The sequence below is a fragment of the Panthera leo genome, chromosome C2 (genome assembly GCF_018350215.1).
Source record: "Panthera leo isolate Ple1 chromosome C2, P.leo_Ple1_pat1.1, whole genome shotgun sequence".
Taxonomy (NCBI): Eukaryota; Metazoa; Chordata; class Mammalia; order Carnivora; family Felidae; genus Panthera; species Panthera leo.
The window spans coordinates 136026874-136045570 of record NC_056687.1 but is presented as its reverse complement, the minus strand read 5'-3'; the positions used below and the strand labels follow the sequence as shown (position 1 = coordinate 136045570).

Sequence of the window (18697 nt, the reverse complement as noted above, 5' to 3'; positions counted from 1 at the left end):
TTCCTTTGCCTCTTGGGTTGGCCATGAAGTTAAGTTCTGAGGTGATAGCAGGCAAGTGGACAGGTTAAAAGGAACTTACAGGAAGACTTCTGGAAAGAGGGAAGCCTCTATCCTACCCTTCAGTGTTTTTGTTTTGTTTTGTTTTGTTTTTTTAGTTTCTAGTCTGGAATACTTATACAATGGATAGATCTCTAGCAGTCATCTTAGAGAATGAGGAGGTCTTAAAAAAGGAAACCATGTGTTGAGGATAATGAAACCAAAAGAAGAAAGCTCAGGACCCTGTTGACACAGTTATATCACCCACATCTGGCCTTGTTCATGAGAGAGAAATAAATATCTTTTGCCTTGAAGCTGTTATGCTGGTGATTTTGATGCTGAAGCCTAAATTATACAGAAGATTTTTTTTTGAAAGTTACAGATGTTGTGTTCTTAGAAGGGATGTTCATTTTCACTTTGCTATGAAGGAGTGAGGAATTCAAATCAGAAAATCCAAAGGAAGGCAGAATTTCTCATGAGAAAGAGAATATAGGAGTGGTTGGGGACAAGGGGGTAAAGTAGTGAGGAAAGGCTGCCTGTTGAGAAGAGTTGAAACATAATGGCCATTTTGCCAGCTCCTGAGGAGGGATTTTGTAGAGACGAGAAAGAAGACAACTAGTGCCAGAGAGAAACTCATTTGAATGCTCTGAGATGTTTTAAGGGCTTTTAAGAAGTTTCTCAATAGTATTAAAAGTAAACCCTGTCTGGGCCCCAGCTATCTTCAGTAAATTATCAATGTCTTTTACGTGTGTTATATGATTTGATTGGTGTTTCTCTGTATGTACACGTGTCTGTGTGTACACACGTGTGTGAAAGGTGTTGGGTTCTGCTTCAAGGAGAAACAGAGCAAAAAAGGGAGCTATTTCTAGGTTCCTGTCACAGTATCATTGGTAGTAAAAGTCTAGGTAATAAATCTGATAAATCACTATTTCTTGGGAAAGTTTTCTGTGAAATTGGAGGATTCTAAAAAGTTGGGATTATCTTAAGAGCTCAAGTGAAACCCCTTCCAGAATATCTGAGACATTTTTTTTTTTTATACTATGGATAACCATGTTGTACCATCATCGGAAGCTTACATGAAAACATTTGATTATTAACTTAAACATAACAAATGTACTTCCAAGGTCAGTTCCTCGGGATTTTCCTACTTTTGCCAGGTTCTGGTGACAACTGCTTTTCAACAACAATAAAACCCTTAAATAGATGAGTTTCAATACTTCTCTGCTCCAAACTCCAGAAAGTCAGTCAAAACATTTCAGTGGGAAGCATTTTAGGGAAAGTAGAAAATAAATACATAAAACCCTGAAGTGGGAGACAGATTTACAGGAAATCCTACAGATTTTAGATAAAGATTCTGTTCTTTGGCAAAAGCCATACCTGTGAGACTGTAGATTTGTTCGATAATCTTGATATCACCTGAAAGAACAAACAAATAGAAGTTGTAACAATCATTTAAACCTTCCCAGGTGCTTTGGGACTGAGTAAAATGTAGGAAGCAGGGGAGAGACAATGTGGGGGCGATTAATCCGCTTGGGTGGGCCAGAGAAGGAAAAAATACCTCCTAAAAGAGGCGGAAACTGCCTTCCTCATCCCAGCCTGTAGGAGCTCTACTGACCAGTGTGTGAACTAAGAAAAGGAAGGAGCAAATTGAATGTAACACCTAGGAAATAATGATCGAAATAGTGGCTGTGTTGGTTATATTTTCCATCTTGATGCTTTATTTGCTCCCCTTTTGTTTTCCATCTCCCTTTTCCCTCTTTCCTGCCTTTCTGCTATATTCTTGCCGATTCTATGACTTTTCTCTCTGGCTCTGTGAAAATGGAAACCCATGCAATCTTTTCTTATTAAATCTCATTTCTTTGCAGTTATCCACCTCCCTTTCTTATTTGAATACAGGTGGGGGTGATGTCTCCTTTCTATCCCATGTCTTTCCTCACCATCAGGCTCCTTGTGGACTAGAATTAAGTTCACCGGGGAGTCCTGATCTCCTATTTGATCGAATTTAAATCCCATCAATTGTAAAAAGAAACAAAATGCTGCTGAACAAATTGTGACATGCCCGTCAATTATAAGACAAATCTCAATTTCAGAGATGCTAAAATGTGAAAAACAAATATGTACTGTAGAATCACTTAAGCTGGGTTTCAGAATACATCTTACATAAAATCAAACTACAGGACTGTGGAGAAGTCCATCACAAAACACGCAGCTTTCCATGATGGACACAGAAGCTTTGGAACTTATGATATATCTTGGAAACATGCTTCAGGTCTCATCCACACTGTTTTCTGCTCAAATACACTTCCTTCATCTGAAAGTGGTAATAGATGCTATAAATTAGCATAATTTTATTCACATGAAAAAAAACTTCTACACTCAAAAATGATCTGCCTAGGAAGTGAGACATATTTAGTAATTCTGTCAACTCTCACTGTGGTTTTTTTCCCCCTAGATGATTAGGGAAATAGATGTGTTATTATTTATACAAATGCCGGCATCATTATTGCTGTGCAAATATATGTTTCATCAATGTTTAATATTATCAAAGAAGTCAACCCATTCTACATCTGCTTAGTTGCCTAAATATGCATTAATCAGAAGCATTGTAGACATAAGTTTTGTAATAATTCCCTGAGTAGTGACAAATAAAGCAGCTGAATAATTAAAAATGTGAAAAATAAAATTACAGTGCTGTTGCTGCGGTGGTAGACAGTTACAGCCTGGATGAGAGAAAGAACATCTCAGTGGGACTCAGGAAGCCTGAACATCTCCAGCTCAGAGATGCCATCTGAGGTGTAAGAAAAACTCCTAGTTCTCTAGTTTACTAGTAGGGTGAGCTCTGGCAAGTTGCTGAGTCCCAAGTTTATTTGTCTACGTCAGTGCTTCTCAGACTTTACTGTGCACACAAATCACCTGGGGATTTCCCTATAAAACGCAGGTTTCGGTTCAGGAAGTCCGGAGTGAGGCTTGAGACTGTATTTCTTTTTTTTTTTTTTTTTTTTTTAATTTTTTTTTAACATTTATTTATTTTTGAGACAGAGAGAGACAGAGCATGAACGGGGGAGGGTCAGAGAGAGGGAGACACAGAATCTGAAACAGGCTCCAGGCTCTGAGCTGTCCGCACAGAGATGGACGCGGGGCTCGAACTCATGGACCGCGAGATCATGACCTGAGCCGAAGTTGGCCACTTAACCGACTGAGCCACCCAGGCGCCCCTCGAGACTGTACTTCTAAGGAACTCCCAGGCAACGCTGATGTTACTGGCCCGCGAGGCACACGCTGAGTAGCAAGATCTCATAACCGACGTCACTGCTATTAGTATCCTATCACCGATGAATTCATTAAGTGTTCACTCTGTGACAGGCACCCTGACAAATGCTCACAGCCATCATGTCCATTAATTTTTACTGTAATCCTATGAGGTAACAAGTATACATCATATAACCAGCACTGCTGTGATAGGCTCTCTGAATGAAGTTATTTCATTTGCGTACAGCATTTGAATCACATGCATTTGAAAAGAGTTCTATGATATATTAGTTCTATTGACTAACCTTTCACACCGATCCAGATTCTGCCAATTGCGGAGAATATTAGTTTAATGGAAAGCCAGTGTTTTAAAGCTAGAAGTCACCCTAAAGAGTGGCTGCTACAATGGTTTGTAACCTGGCAGACAGTAGAATGCTTGAGAAGGATTCCTAAATAAATCAGATTCCAGAGCACCAACTCCAGAGAGTCTCTTCCAGTTGGTGGTAGGTGGGGCCGGGTCTTCGGCTCAGGGCTGAAACCACTGAGTTAGTCCAACTCCCCACCTAGACATGTGGAAGTGGCTGTCCAGGAAGATGAAGTGACTTGCCCAGTTCACGCATCAGGTTAGAGCTCTGGCAGAACCTACCAGACGCCATGTGCCCTGACTCTTGGTGTACCTAACGCAGAATCCAAAACTGTCTCAGGTGCCTCCCCGGCAGTTCACGCTGTTGAAAGACTAAATGCCTCACATATGGTGGAACTGAATGTAGCACAAGGTTTGATGACTGCCACAAAGCAGGCCCCAAATCTTGTGACACTAAGTTACCCAAGCACCTCGTTAGCCTTTTCTGGGTTATAGATCTCTCCGGAAAGAAAATGAAGTCTAATCATTCTATCCCAAGGGAAAAAAATGCACAGATACAAACCTTTGAATAAATAATGTTTATCGATCTCCTTTTCTTGTTCCGGTAACTGGAAGACTCAAAGGTTTTGAAAGTTTTGAGGAAGACAGTTTTCTCCAATTTGAGTCCCTCCCACATGAACTTTCAGACAGGAGGAGAACGGCTGGTAATCTCTAATGGGGATGATTAAAAAATAAAAAGACTGAAGGAATAGAGGTTGGGATGATAAAATGTTGTAAATCAGACATAAAACAAGGAATGGAGTCCTGCGATGAAGTCAAGGCTGACGGTCAGCCCACTCAGACCCTAGAATTGTATCTTCACTTTGCCAGGACAGAAGAAGCCAAGTGTGGGCAAGAAGGACCTAGGACATGTCTTGGCACAACATTATCATGAATGAAAGTAAAGCTTTATAACCTTGTAGACTAGGAAAGAAACACATTCTCAGTGATGTGGAGTTGGTTTAAAAAGTTTCTGCATAGCTTCTCTTCTTTTATTCCCCTGTCCTAACCACTTAACTTACTCTATCACTCTATAAGTCCAGTGGGAACAAAGAGAGAAGACTCTTAACATCGAAAAACACCGCTCCATGGTATGGAGAACCATAAGGAGGAAGAAAGTCTCTTATTACTCAGACAATCTGCTATGAAAAAGCAAAACAAATTCGCAATCGTCTTTAAAAGAAAACAAAGTGTAAGGAAGGCCTCAACATTATACTATTGAGCTTGAATTGCAAGTGGAAATCAAACATGCTAAAATTAATGGTGGTTTTAGATGTGAAAAATGCCATTGTGTTCTTTAATGTTGTCTATTTTGCTGAATGAAGATATGCTACCTTGGCCATCCAGCTTACCTTTTCCTTAAGTTCCTAAGTTCCTCAGTAGTAAATCTTCCTGCTGTTAGGACTTTCTTTTAGCTGAGAGGGAAGCTTTTTGATTTCTTTCATCTATGTCTACCCACTGATTAAAGTGTCTCTGAATTCTGACACATGGTACCATGACAATGAAGTTTGGGGCCCAGCCTTCACTGGATGCTAATGCCCCACCCTCAGACGCTGAGTGTTTTCTCAGTAGTTTTTCAGTAGAGGAATTATCAATAAGCTTTCCTTACTCTCAAGATCTTTTCCAGAGACTGAACCACCAAGACGTCGACTGGTACGAGGTAGGAAGGAAGCAAATGTGAATGGAACCCACTACATAGGCCTAGGAATCCTAAACTGTAACCCAGTGGCCCAGTGGCCCAAGGGGGGCATTCTCCTGGTTTACTTGGTTTGCAGATCAGAATTATAAGCCCCCATGTGAGTCTGAAACTGTCCTCTCAACTCGGGAATCTTCTAAGACACTCAAGTGTTCTGGTAGGACCGTTACCTACAGCTGATTGCTCAACTGGGAAATGAGATGTGAATTACAAGGCTCTTCTTTCTGAGTGATTCATGATATTCTCTGCTTTGTTAATAATGCCACATTGATTAAGTCACAAAGAAGATTGAAGGAACATGTGTCCTCATTCAGAAAAAGGAATCCTCACACGTTTTCTCTTGTTCTCTGGACGGCAACATTACCAGTACTGGTGGCTGTTTGGGATAAATAGAGCATGAATGAAGGACAGTCACATGGAACTCCGTAACTTTCATAGTTAAAATGCCCATTCTTATAAAACCATAAGTAATTGTCATATGATATGGGCACGTAGCAAATCAGTAGGTCTCCTTTTTATTTCTGATCTGCTTCTTTCTCTTGTAGACTCAAGTGGAGGTACCAAGAAGTCATGAGTGCCACCAATGGCAGGAGGAAGACAGAAAGAGGAACTGGAAAGCTCTGGAGAAAAGACAGGCTTTGAATAAGGGGGCATTCATTTTCAACTAAAAAAAGGCTTGGGAGTTCACTACCATCTAATCTAAAGAAGAAATTTTTGAAGCTGGTGTGAAACCCTAAGTGGGTAATACAGTGGCTAATATGTTTCCTTTGCTTGTTGTATAACTGAGAAACAGAAATGAGATTAGAATGGAAAAACTGATGATTTTGAACTTTTCCAATTTCATCCTGAGCCTTGAGGTCGAGACAAACTATTAAGATTTAGAGGAGAATTCTTCTCCCCTAAGTAAATACTATCACTTCTGATGCAGAAAGCACAAGTCAAGTAACCAAGACTCGAATTTAGTGTTTATTGACTGCTAGCACTGGAGAGTTCAATTATTGAGCCTATTGTATAAGAAGCACCAGAAAAACCTCTTCATTGCTGTGTGTTATGATAAAAGGTCTATGTGTCAGGGTGATAGGACCCATTTCGCAGCTATGATAGCATAGTGGTTAAGAGCTGGGATTTTCCTAGTCTTTTTACTCATTAGCTATGCAACTTTGGGAAGCACATTAATCGGGATAAAATAGGTAAGGCTGAAGGAACAAATAATTTGCTAACTTTCAATAGCTTAACCCAAAAGAATTTTATTTCTCATTCCTCCTCTAAAAAATGATAATAATATTTAAAGTTGTTCTGAGAATTACATGAGATATATATATATATGTAAACTGAACAAGTTTTCAAGACCCAGTTGGCCACATCTGGGTGGCATTGTGTCACATTAAGATACATGTATAGCAACCAAAAGTACTGATGGCCCTTGAACAGCACTGGGTGTTGTTTAAGGGTCAGTGGACCCGCTCAGTGGAAAATTGTATATAACTTTTGACTGGCCCCAAAGTTAACTACTAATAGCCTACTATTGACCAGAAGCCTTACAAATACATAAACAGTTGATTGACACATATTGTGTATGTTATACAGTATCATATACCATATTCTTACAAGAAAATAAGCTAGAGAAAAGAAAATATTATTAAGAAAATCATAAGAAAGAGAATATGCACTTACAGTACTGTATTTACAAAAAAAAATCCACATATAAGTGGATCTGTGCAGTTCAAACCTGTGTTGTTCAAGAGTCAAGCTGCAATTTAAAAATAATTCTAATCTTTAGTGTGCTTTCAGGAACCTTAAAGGTGATACGTGTATTGATCAACTACAGTAAGACTTTTTAAAATCACCCCTCCCTTTCCATTCCATTCGCAACAACGAAGGTGCCTCTCTCCCAGTTCTTTCACTACAACCCTGGATCCCTTCTGCTCACTCTTCCCTTCCTGCTTCCTTCTGGCCATAAAGCCCAACATTCCTGCCAGAGCTGACCTCTGGGTGGTCCGTGCCGTCCAGCCCTCTTGTTTCTGGAGAAAGAGGAAGCATTTGGAGGCTGCTGGGCAGTGTAAGTCTCTTACCACTTGGACTTCATGGTACACAAGGAATTCTCACGTAAAGCTTATGGTGAAAAGAGCCCTCACACCGTTGCATTTGCTAAGTACTTGGTCCAGTGCCTGGCATAAAGAGTAATTAAATTCCTGTTAACAAGTGTTAGTTATATTATTATTGGCATAGTGATTATGAAGAAAAGTTTTCTTTGAATTTGGTGACTGGGAAATAGAGCATTTTTAGCTATGGAATTCTAAACATTCACACAGGTGAGTTTGTCCAACTGAAACTAACAGATATGTAGATATATAATAAAGAGACCATGAACTTGTTAAACCTGAGTTTCCCCCCAAATGGATCTCCCAGCAGAGACCTGTCATCCCAGGCCACAAAGCTCTTCTTTGTACGGCACTAGGTACCATACTTTACATAAAGTAATAACTTGGTATTCTATTCTTTTCTCTCCCAACCCTTTTATCTGCTTCACTTAAATAAAATAAGGCACTTTCAAATTGTCCATAGGTATGAATACAGTGAAGACATTGATAATATATGCAAATTAACTCAAGCACAATTTTAACTTCCTATCTCTAAATTCTAAATTCAAACGTATGAATTACAAGGCTTTGGAATTAAAAGAAAACCCAAAGAGTCTCCAATACTTATGTAAGAACTTGGAAAATGCAGGATGATTTTTGAGGGAGAGAGAGTTGTTTATTAATATGTGGTTCACATCATTCTAGAAAGACAGAGGGGGAAAATACACACCATTATGTGAAGAAAACTCAAAATTTCTCAGCACTGACATAGAGTTTTAATGATTCCAGGCTTAAGGAGCTAGCTCTGTACCAACTCCATGATTTGGGAGTTCAGCAGTTAATCAGTGCTAAAAGAATTTGCAGTCGAAACTCATTATATTGAACTGAGATTCCATGCCCCCCAAGGACCTGCTTCTGATTAGGGTACAATGGCTCCTGGTTAGCTTGTAAAATCAGCTACTATGTAATTGTAAGGAAACACAATAGCTGGTTTCATAAGATTTTCCAGATACACGCTGAGTACTTTGGTTCCAAACCAGGTCGGTGAAGGAAGATGCTCAATTTGGTATGAGAAGTTTTCACATCATAACTCCTGACGGCACTTCTAAAGCGAATGCGAAATGCCTAATTTGCTACCTAGGAAGCTCACTGTCAATTATACACTGTAACAAAAAAGGTGACCGGCCCTATATGATGAAAACAGTGTTTGTAGCAGCAAACCGAGATGAGCTACTCTGCTTATTCGAACCACAGTGACTTGGTTAAGCTCACTTAGCCAGAGAAAATAAGAGGACTATAAAGGACCGTGATAGAGGGCAGCTTCTAAATGACCAAATGCATGTCTTTCTTAATTAAAGCACTCTTTGAAACGTAAGCATAAAGAATATTGTGTTTCATAGCATTTACACTTTTGCTGAATAGTCAACAATTTCTAGGTGAAGAAGAAAGTTTCACAGTTAGTAGATCAGGGCTGAACTTAGGTTACGGTTTTGTTGTACTCAAAGGTGATGTGTGGCCTGGGTGGCTCAGTCAATGAAGCTTCCAGCTTCGGCTCAGGTCATGGTCTTGTAGTTTGTGGGTTTGAGCCCCACGTTAGGCTCTGTGCTGACAGCTCAGAGCCAGGAGCCTGCTTCGGATTCTGTGTCTCTCCCTCTGCCTTTCCCCTGCTTGCACTCTATCTCTCTCTCAAAAGTAAATATATATATAAAAAAAAGGTGATGTGTGGAGCACTGTAAGGAAGATATTACTGATTAATTATATATTGACTGAAAACAAGTCTTCGTGAGAATTCACAGTAGGCGTACAAACCACTGAAATTTAGGAAGAAATGTGTCTGATTTGGTATTTTGTCTCCGCTAGTGGTGCTCAGGGAAGTCCCCAGAACAATAATTGTCATAGATCAAATATGCCTGATACATCTTGTTTCCTTCTCTGGGTCTCTCTCGTAACCACACTGTCATCCAAAGTCTGTGAAGAAATATTCCCCAGTTATTTATACAGTAGTATGTCTTTTTTTATTTTTTTCTTATGTAAATTTGTATTTTGAGCCTGAGCTTTCATCATAGGATAGACTTTTCCTTAACCTGTTAAAATAAACAGTGAGGGACTTAGGGGAGAGATTCGTGGGGAGATGTGAGACAGTGGCCCTTTTCCTGAAATTACACCGTGTGGTCAAGATTTTAGGGCTATCATGTGGCAACCTAGTCACAGAGTAGCCATGTCCAAGTTTGTATGAAATCACAATGGTATCCACTGTGTAACCGCTCTGCATAAACATGTGAACACTGAATAAAGCATATCCATTTAGAATGGGCATGACTTCTTAGAGTAGGGCATTCTAAACTTTGAGCTAAGTCAGTTACTTATGGGTTCATACAAAGACATCATTCTTTTACTTACCTACATGAAACCTATACATATACATCTCTTCAGAACATGGGGTGCCTGTGTAGCTCAGTCAGTTGGGCATCTGACTCTTGATTTTGGCTCAGGTCATGATCCCAGGGTCATGGGATCAAGCCCCATGTCAGACTCTGCACTGAGCATGGAGCCTGCTTGGGATTCTCTCTCCTTCTCCCTTCACTCGTGCTTTCCCTCTCTCTCTAAAATAAGAAATTAAAAAAAAAAAAAAAAAGAACAAACTTTCTCTCCACGTTTTAAGGTGATTATGTCCATGATTGCAAAATATGCACCAGTGACTTTACTGGAAGATGATGCTTTCACAGTTATTTACACAAATTTGCACAATTCTGGTCCTTCAAGTTTCTAATCTCCTGGATCAGGCTGTGCTTGTTAAGTCGTGTCTTTGGGGATGGCGGGAAACTGGCATGTCGGATTCTTTGAAGGAACAATTCTGGCCTTGGTTGTACTGTAAAGACATATTGCTTTTAGGTAATAAAGATGCTTCCAAAATAGGTCACTTGGAGGATGGGCAGGGCAAGGCGGGGAGGGGAGAGTGGGGAAAAGAAAAATAAGTCATTTGGAGTCCCACAGTGGGAGTCATATATTTCCTATTCGTTTCCATTAGGTCTTTAGGAGGTGTAACTTCTACTTGAAACTGGCTCTGAATCATTGCCTTTAAGCCTCTCCTCCGGTCACCGTTCCCTTTCTGCTAATTAATTCAGAATTTCTATTTTTTTAATGTTTCTTTAGTTTGAGAGACAGAGAACATGGGTGCACGCATGAGCACTAGTGGGGAAGGGGCAGAGAGAGAGGGAGAGAGAGAATTCCAAGCAGGCTCTGCGCTGTCAGTGTGGACCCTGATGCGGGGCTTGATGTCCCGAACCGTGAGATCATGACCTGAGCTGAAACCAGGAGTCGGATGTTTAACTGACTGAGCCACCTCGTCCCTTGTTCAGAATTTCTAAATAAACATTAACTTTTCCTTGGAGAAGTAACATTAAACATTACCACGGTAACATTACCACAGAATTACTGGTAAACTGAAGGTCTTCAATTATTATTCATTTAGAAAAACTGAAGAAAATTTTAAGGTATGAATACCCTCCTATTTATCAACAAATTTGGAATAAAAAAATAATGGAGGGGAGCCTGGGTGGCTCAGTGGGCTAATCAGCTGACTTTTGAGTTCAGCTCAGGTCATGATCTCATAGTTGTAAGATCAAGCCCTGCATCAGGCTCTGTGCTGAGCATGGGACCAGCTTAAGATTTTCTCTCTCTCCCTATCCCTCTGCCCCTCTCTGCTTACGCTTTCTGTCTCTCAAGAAAAATAACAATTATAAGGTAATACTAGAAGGGCCTATGACTCAGACTGGTGAGTTGTTCACCAGCCGGTTAACTGTTCACCAGGACCTATGCATCCTGTTAGTGGCACCACTTGATGGGATTTCCCAGACTGCTTGCACTTAGGGTGAACCACGTGACTCATTCTGGCCAATGGAGTGTGAGCAGAAGAGATCCATGTCATTTGTGGGTCTGGCCCCTGAGTCATACAAGGGCAGCCTCTATTCTCTGTTTCTTAAACTGGTTGGCTGGCTGGATACAAAAAGCCTAGTGAAAGACTCTGAGTTCCAGATGACTCTGAGGCCTGGGGGGGGGGGGGTGGTGATGGGGCCACCAAATAGAGGAAGACTGGCTGCCCGAGTCCTCAAGTGAGAAGCTGCCACCTGTACACGGATATGAATGAGCTTTACTGCATAACCCATTTATTCTACTTACCGTATTAAGTCACGGAAACTTGGCGTTATGTGTTACAGCATTTAGCCTGACTCAACTTATGGTTTCTTAGTGATCATCCAGGCCAGGGATGAGGAACTGGAGGCCCACAGAAAGACAGCAACTTGTTCCAAGTCATGCAACTTCTATGTGTATTGAGTCGGATGCCTAGCATTCGTGGGTTCTTTTTGACAGAATGCTGTTTGGGTTTTTTGCTTTTTTCCTCAAATATAATGCTAACACTCTGTCCTATCAAGATGAAAGTGTGATTAATAAGAGAAAAAAATATATAAACAGTACAACCTGGAATATAACCATGATGCGTTAGCCCTAGTCAGACTTGGGACTGTTTACAAATCCTGGCAAAATGCAGTGACACAGATCGGTGACCATATGCTCTGCTTTTAAAGAACTTAATCTTCCGGGTGGAACATATAAGTGGGATTACCACATCACTAAAAGCTTAGCATCTTGCAGATGTTCATCGAAGAATTTTTGCTTAATCATTTTCCTCAATGACATGGGAACCAAATCCTTTAAACCCCAATTCATTTCACAGAACGGTATCTCCACGGATCCCTCCGCCCTCCTAGAGTTACCATGAGTACCACATGCTGGCCTTCCAATTCATAATCTTGAGGCACTTCACTCCCCACCGCCCCCCCCCCCCCACTTGGCATCTCGTTTGCTTCCTATTTCTGACTCCTTGGCTACTGTTTCCTTTAGTCAAAGCCGCCACTCTTTTGGCATCCCAGAATGCTGGGCTTAAATGGTGAGCAAATAGATGCCTACAATCTGATGAGACCGGAGGCCTCCAGATCTGCCTGCCGAGCACAGTCTGTGCCGCGGTGTAAGCAGACTGTCTCCACCATATGTCATCGTCTCTGCTGTCTACACCCTTTTGGGGAACTTCATGGGAAAAGCATTATTAGAGATGTTTATCCTAGGATTTTGTAATTTGTTTTTAATTTTAATTTAATTTCTACCAACTTAGCTCATTTAGAGCAGTTTTAATCATACCACCCACTGACTCGATGTTGTATCTGTCGAGTTTGGGTTTGGGATTAAAGGGCTAACTGAAGAGATGTCTTACGTGCCCAAGGATGATCTTTGAAAGATCCCAAACGGTGAAATATATACTGTAGTAAAACATTCAGGATTATTCTAACAAGATGCAGGAGATCAAATATTCTTGAATAGAAAAACAGAATAAAATTATGTTTTCAAAAAATCCTAACATACACACTGGTAAAATATTTGAAGACTGACTGAGAAATGTTAAAAATATTGCTGCTTTCATCTATATTCTTAGTCCTCCTCCATAACTGTGTGTATGTGCACATAAAGGAAGGATGGAGAACATTTTGTTTCAATTGCTAAGAAGGCCTCCAACTTTTTTTTTAACGTTTATTTATTTTTAGAGAGAGAGAATGAATGTGTGTGTGGGGTGGGGGGAGGGGAAAACAGAGAGAGGGAGCGAATCCCAAGCAGGCTCCACACCTCCATCAGTATAGAGTGTGATGTGGGGCTCAAACCCATGAACCAGAAGATCAAGACCTGAGTCAAATCAAGAGTCGGACACTTAATCGACTGAGCCACCCAGATGCCCAGCTAAGAAGGCGTCAACTTCTTTTTTTTTTATTTTTTATTTTTTTTTTGACATTTATTTATTTTTGAGACAGAGACAGAGCATGAACGGGGGAGGGTCAGAGAGAGGGAGACACAGAATCCGAAACAGGCTCCAGGCTCTGAGCCGTCAGCACAGAGCCCGACGCGGGGCTCGAACTCACGGACCATGAGACCATGACCTGAGCTGAAGTCAGCCGCTTAACTGACTGAGCCACCCAGGCACCCCAGAAGGCGTCCAACTTCTTACAACAGTGAAATGGAGTCTGAAAAGAGTTGAAAAACTATTTTGTACATCTGAAATGATAGTGCACGTCTGAAACTTCAGATTTACTTTCCAACATGGAACAAGGGAAGGATGAAGAATGATTATATGCAGAAAAGACTGAAAAGCATGTACTTGAATGGGAAGACATTCTCCCAGAGCTAGTTGGTGACCAGGGGGTTATTTAATAAATAGATGGATTTAGGAGCACATGACAGCACAAATACTAAGGGAAAGGACAAGTTGGATGGCCAAGCTACAATAGTTGTGCTGTCTTACTCATTCTCTTATTCATGAGAGGTCTTTCCGGAAACAGGCACAGGGGGTTTTTGATGAGACATGACAAGTAATAGCATTAAGGTTAAGAAGATTAAAGTGAATGTTATTCTGGAAATTCAGGATAGCTTCTGCTGTAAGTCAGGGTGCCTAAAGGAGACCAACCCTTTTTAGGAGAATTATGTTTTGATTTATGGTAGAGTGCTTTGGTGGACAAATGTACTAGGCTGGGATTCAGAATACCAGAATTGGACTCAATTTTATACTGTTTGATTCTTTTACTAATTCTGTAATCTCAGGCTGTGCACTGCTTGGACGCCCGGTTCCTTCATCTGTTAAGCAAGGATTCAGGGGTGATGCAAAGATTAAAATTTAAATTAAAGGAGGTATTGGAAACAAACTCCCTTGCTCATAATACATACTTAAAAAACATCAACATCTTTTCTCGGTCAGAAGATGTGCTACTAAATATGCAATTGACAAGAGAAATTAAAACCTGATGAGATACATTTTGATATTTTTACTGAATCTTATTTGAAACGCATACTCAGAATGGTTGAGGGAAGACTTCATCCCAAAGTAAGAGTCTACTTTGTGCAAAAGGGAATATTCTAATACATTTAGGTATACAATTCACTTAAGTTATATACCTAACCAATGACTAGATTTTTCATTCTGTGAATGAATACATTTTCTTTTCCCCTCCCTTTAAGTCACTTGTCATCACAGGAAAAAACTGAGTTTTAATAGATGGTACTTAAGATCCCTTCCAATTCTAACATTTTATTGTTCTGTGGATATGGAAATATATATGAGTGAATGAATTAAATTCCAATAAGCATTCATCAAGCACGTACTTTGTACCATGAGTTTTACAAGGAAAATGATTACAAAGATAAATAAACATAGTCATGGTTCAGAGAACTTATATGTATACAACTGAGTTCTCCACTTATAATTTGGTTGAATCCTTTAATGATTTATTTTGTAAAAGCTTTCTCATTAAAGTACAGCATATGGGAAGAACATGCACGGATAGGAAGTGGACCGTTCAAAGAATTATAGAAAAGTTCTGTGGTTCATTTTCTCTTATGTGTAAATCTTATTTTCCTATGGAAACATGTTTCCCATGAATCCACCATTAATAAATAGAGCTGGCATTCACTGCTCATAGAATTAAGGGACAGAGGAAAAACATATCCTTTGTTTTGATGGATCAGCTTACACTAAGTTTCCATTGGGTTTAGGCTTCAGGTGGTTTGGGACTGCAATTGCAGTGCCTGGCCTCCCTTGCTTCCTTGCTGAAGGACTCTGGGCCAGTTTCTACCTCTCTCATCTTTAACTAGTCTTCTCATCTAGTACATGAACTCAGCAACTTATGTCCAAGAATTTTATGAGAGTAACGTAAGGCAATGTTCGTAAAGTGCTTAGCCTACAACTTGGTTCACAGGAGTGATTATGCCATCAGCAGTGTCAACATCAACTTCACGTCACAGAGCCTTGTCATGTGGGTGGGCTCTGTGACCACAGTCTACTGGAGAATTCAGGCGCAGACTCTGTACTTCCACAGATGGTTAGACAACCGTTCAAAATGCAGTGCGGAATGCAGGATCCTGAGTAACAGTGGGGCAGGGTTGAGGATTCCTGGTGGATGCAGCCTAGGTAACTTTTCATTTTCAAGGAATGTGCGGAAGTTCAGTCCTGCCTCTGTGTGTGTGTGTGTGTGTGTGTGTGTGTGCAAATCTGACACGTTTTATTACAGGCTGAACATCTGCTGCTCCCTGCAGGATGGGAGCAACCAAGGAAGTAGGGAAAGAAACACTTTTCTGTCTTGTTTATGGGATGGCAGGTGGCCTTTTTATCCTCTGACTTTCCCAACTCAGCTAACCCCTGCTTCCCCCAAAGAGCTTAAAAATCTAAATGCTCACTGTTCAACTTGCAAACACGAGTTGAAATACCCAGATGTCCTCAAACTGTGGTTGATCTCTTTGCAGGGTATGCCTCATGCTGTTTGATTGACAAATGGCTACACAGGAGAGAATCCAGAGGAGGTGAAACAAGAGCCCATTCAGGGTCCTTTAAAGCCTTTTGTGTGTTCTTTGCTTGTTTTTATTTTTAATTTACGTTTAAATAAGATTTGACTTCTAAGAAAATATTGCTGAGATATGTTTGTACAACCTATAATGATGTGATTACCCACAGTTCATACAATCACTGACTTTGCTTCATTTGTCCAACACCTACCTCTGGCCACCCCCCATTTTTCTGGATCCTTCTTATCTCAACTCTTCAGTCCATGGGTTGCCATGGAAAACACCATGTTACTTCAATGTGCTCTCCTTCCATCCCTGACGCCTCACGCAAATACTCCCACACACAATAACTGATGAAACCTGGGTAGGCACTTGACATGAGCTGAACCACTCATTCTTTTTTAGGAATCTAGCATCAACTAAGAGAGTCCCAGTTTAATCTGCTCCCCACTCGAATTGAAGAGCTGCTACCTGTGACCATTTCTTGCCATTTGGATAAAGAAAGAGGGCATGATGACTGAAGGAGAAAGAAATGGAGAGGAAAAGGAAAGTAAGAGATGTGGAGAAAATCATAATGTGATTATAAGAATTTCTGAGATCCAGAGGTGTGTGCACATCTGTGTGTGTGGGGGGGGTGTGTGGGTGTGTGCAGGTATGTATGTATATTTTATTTAATCCCATTAGCTACATACATTAGCTATGTATGTATATTTTATTTAACCCCATTGGAATACTTACAATAAATCTCTGCTTCTAGTGATTGATTCAAGTCGAGTTTTTATTGCCTACAGTCAATGTCCTTATTCTGAATTGCCCTAAAACTTACCAGAATTCTCAGGCTGGCCCTTTTGCCAATGCCCCACACTAGCTCTGTCCTAAACTAAGAATTTAAAAAAGAATCAGTGTGTGGTTTGAGAAGAGGTAAGAGTAACCTTTTTTCAGTTTTCATTTCTCTGAGGCAGGGGACTAGGCAGGAGAAAGAGAACTTCAAGGTTGGAAAGGAATGTAAACTTGGAGTCCCGTGGCATCCATTCCACCCTGAGATCTTTCGGGGGAAACAGATGGGGACAAGACTGATAATAATGGAGGGAACGAAGCAGTGAGTCTGGGTAATCACTTAGAAAAAAAGAGGACATCGGGTCTTTTAGCAAGTAGGGTGTTCACCAAGTGCCGTAAGTTCAACAGCAATCTTCATTTACTGAAAGCCATGAACATAAACACAATGCTGGGCTCTGGGGATACCACCCAAAACACAATCGTTTCCATCAAGGTAATATGTTTGCCAGCAAAACTTCTGAATCCGTTGGGAGAATGGTATGAGAAGAGTTTCAGAACACAGAAAACATACTGGATGCAAGTAAAACTTCCAGGCCATTATCTACCGAGCTTTTCCTGGCATATCTGACACCATATCTTAAGCACCATGAAAGTGTATGCTGGGTAACACACTTGGCTACAAGATATTTTTTGTTGGGAGAGTATTTTAAAATACACAACTGACAAACAAAACATGTCTTGCTCCCAGGATCATAAGGAAAGCTGACACGATCAAATGACACGTGAGCCCTTCATTATGCAATTTTCTAAGAACAATTATCTCAAAAAGGTGCAGAATTAATTATGTTCTCTTATTACACAAGACTGAGCTAGCAGATGCACACCTACACACAGGCTACTCTCGAGGAGCTAAGTAGCTGGGCTGTCAGATAGGATTTTTTTAAATTATTACTATTCGGTAAATCATTTTTAAGAAAATTGCTTCCAAGCAGCCCAATCTTATTCCAGTCTGAAATGGGGACTAAATTTAAACCAACTCCCTCCTTTGGAAATAGCTCCTTTTTTGGTACAATCTCGAATTAAATTGTAATATAGTCACATAGGCGGCAAGAAAGAGATGTTGGCAAATCACAGACTTCACTTGAAAGATCTATTCAGGCTTGTTTGTATCTAAGGGAGGACGCACAGAGTCAAACCTCCTGGATGCAGTACAGCTTAATTACATACGAGATGGTCCAGTGGACACATCTCAATAATGCTTGGGAATTAGATGCTTTTTCCAATGTTATTTGTATTTAAGACAGGGGCTGTCTTCTGAGAACTTTAAACAAAATAAAGATTCACCTTGGCAGATGAAAGACGTGGGGTCCAGACCCAGATGGAAATATAAATTCACATTCAGATGCCATTGAAACTAATGCTAAGGAACATGAGCTTTACTTGACCAGATTCCACCACACACATCAGAGACCCTCTACATCACAGTTTCCCATGAAGTGCAACAGATCCACGTGTTAGATTTTGATGAAGCATTTCATAAAATAGATGAGCTGCTTTACTAGACCCTGGCATTTTCCACGTGGAAATTCATTTCACTCAAAAAGTTTGTAGCTTCATTCCCCGGGCAATAAATGTGAGCTGAATAACAGTCCAGAGTGATTTAATGGTTAAAAGTATTGATTCTCTACTTTCTGGGGGTATTAGTGTTGTAACAGTCCACCTATTTGTACAGAAAATGCGTGTGTTAGCTTAGATTTGAAGGCAGATCCTTTTTCATTTAAATACAACTTACTATCCCAAACCCCACCTGGAGGATTACATTACCTATACTGCAAGGGTTTTGTTTTTCCTTGTTATTTGGCTTCAATTTGTCCTACGGCTTTTGAAAATCTCTTGCTTTGAACTTAGGGGAAGCGAAAAAGTCCATTTCCAATTTACCTATTCTTTCAATTTGTTCTTTTAAATCTTACTATTAATACTTCCTTTGGCTTTGTAACTTCTTAGAAATACAATTCTGAATTCCCTTAACTTTTTGTTGCGTTTTATTTTTTAAGTAAGCTTGAGGCCCAATGTGGGGCT

General features: G+C 40.3%; 1 protein-coding gene across 1 annotated transcript in view; it reads right to left on the bottom strand.

Annotated features, from left to right (window-relative positions):
• KCNH8 (potassium voltage-gated channel subfamily H member 8) overlaps window positions 1–18697 on the bottom strand; it is a 355694-nt gene that overhangs the window by 30906 nt on the left and 306091 nt on the right. Inside the window, exon 12 of the mRNA XM_042903485.1 lies at window positions 1414–1452. Coding sequence (XP_042759419.1) covers window positions 1414–1452 — 39 coding nt within the window. The remainder of the gene's footprint in view (window positions 1–1413; window positions 1453–18697) is intronic.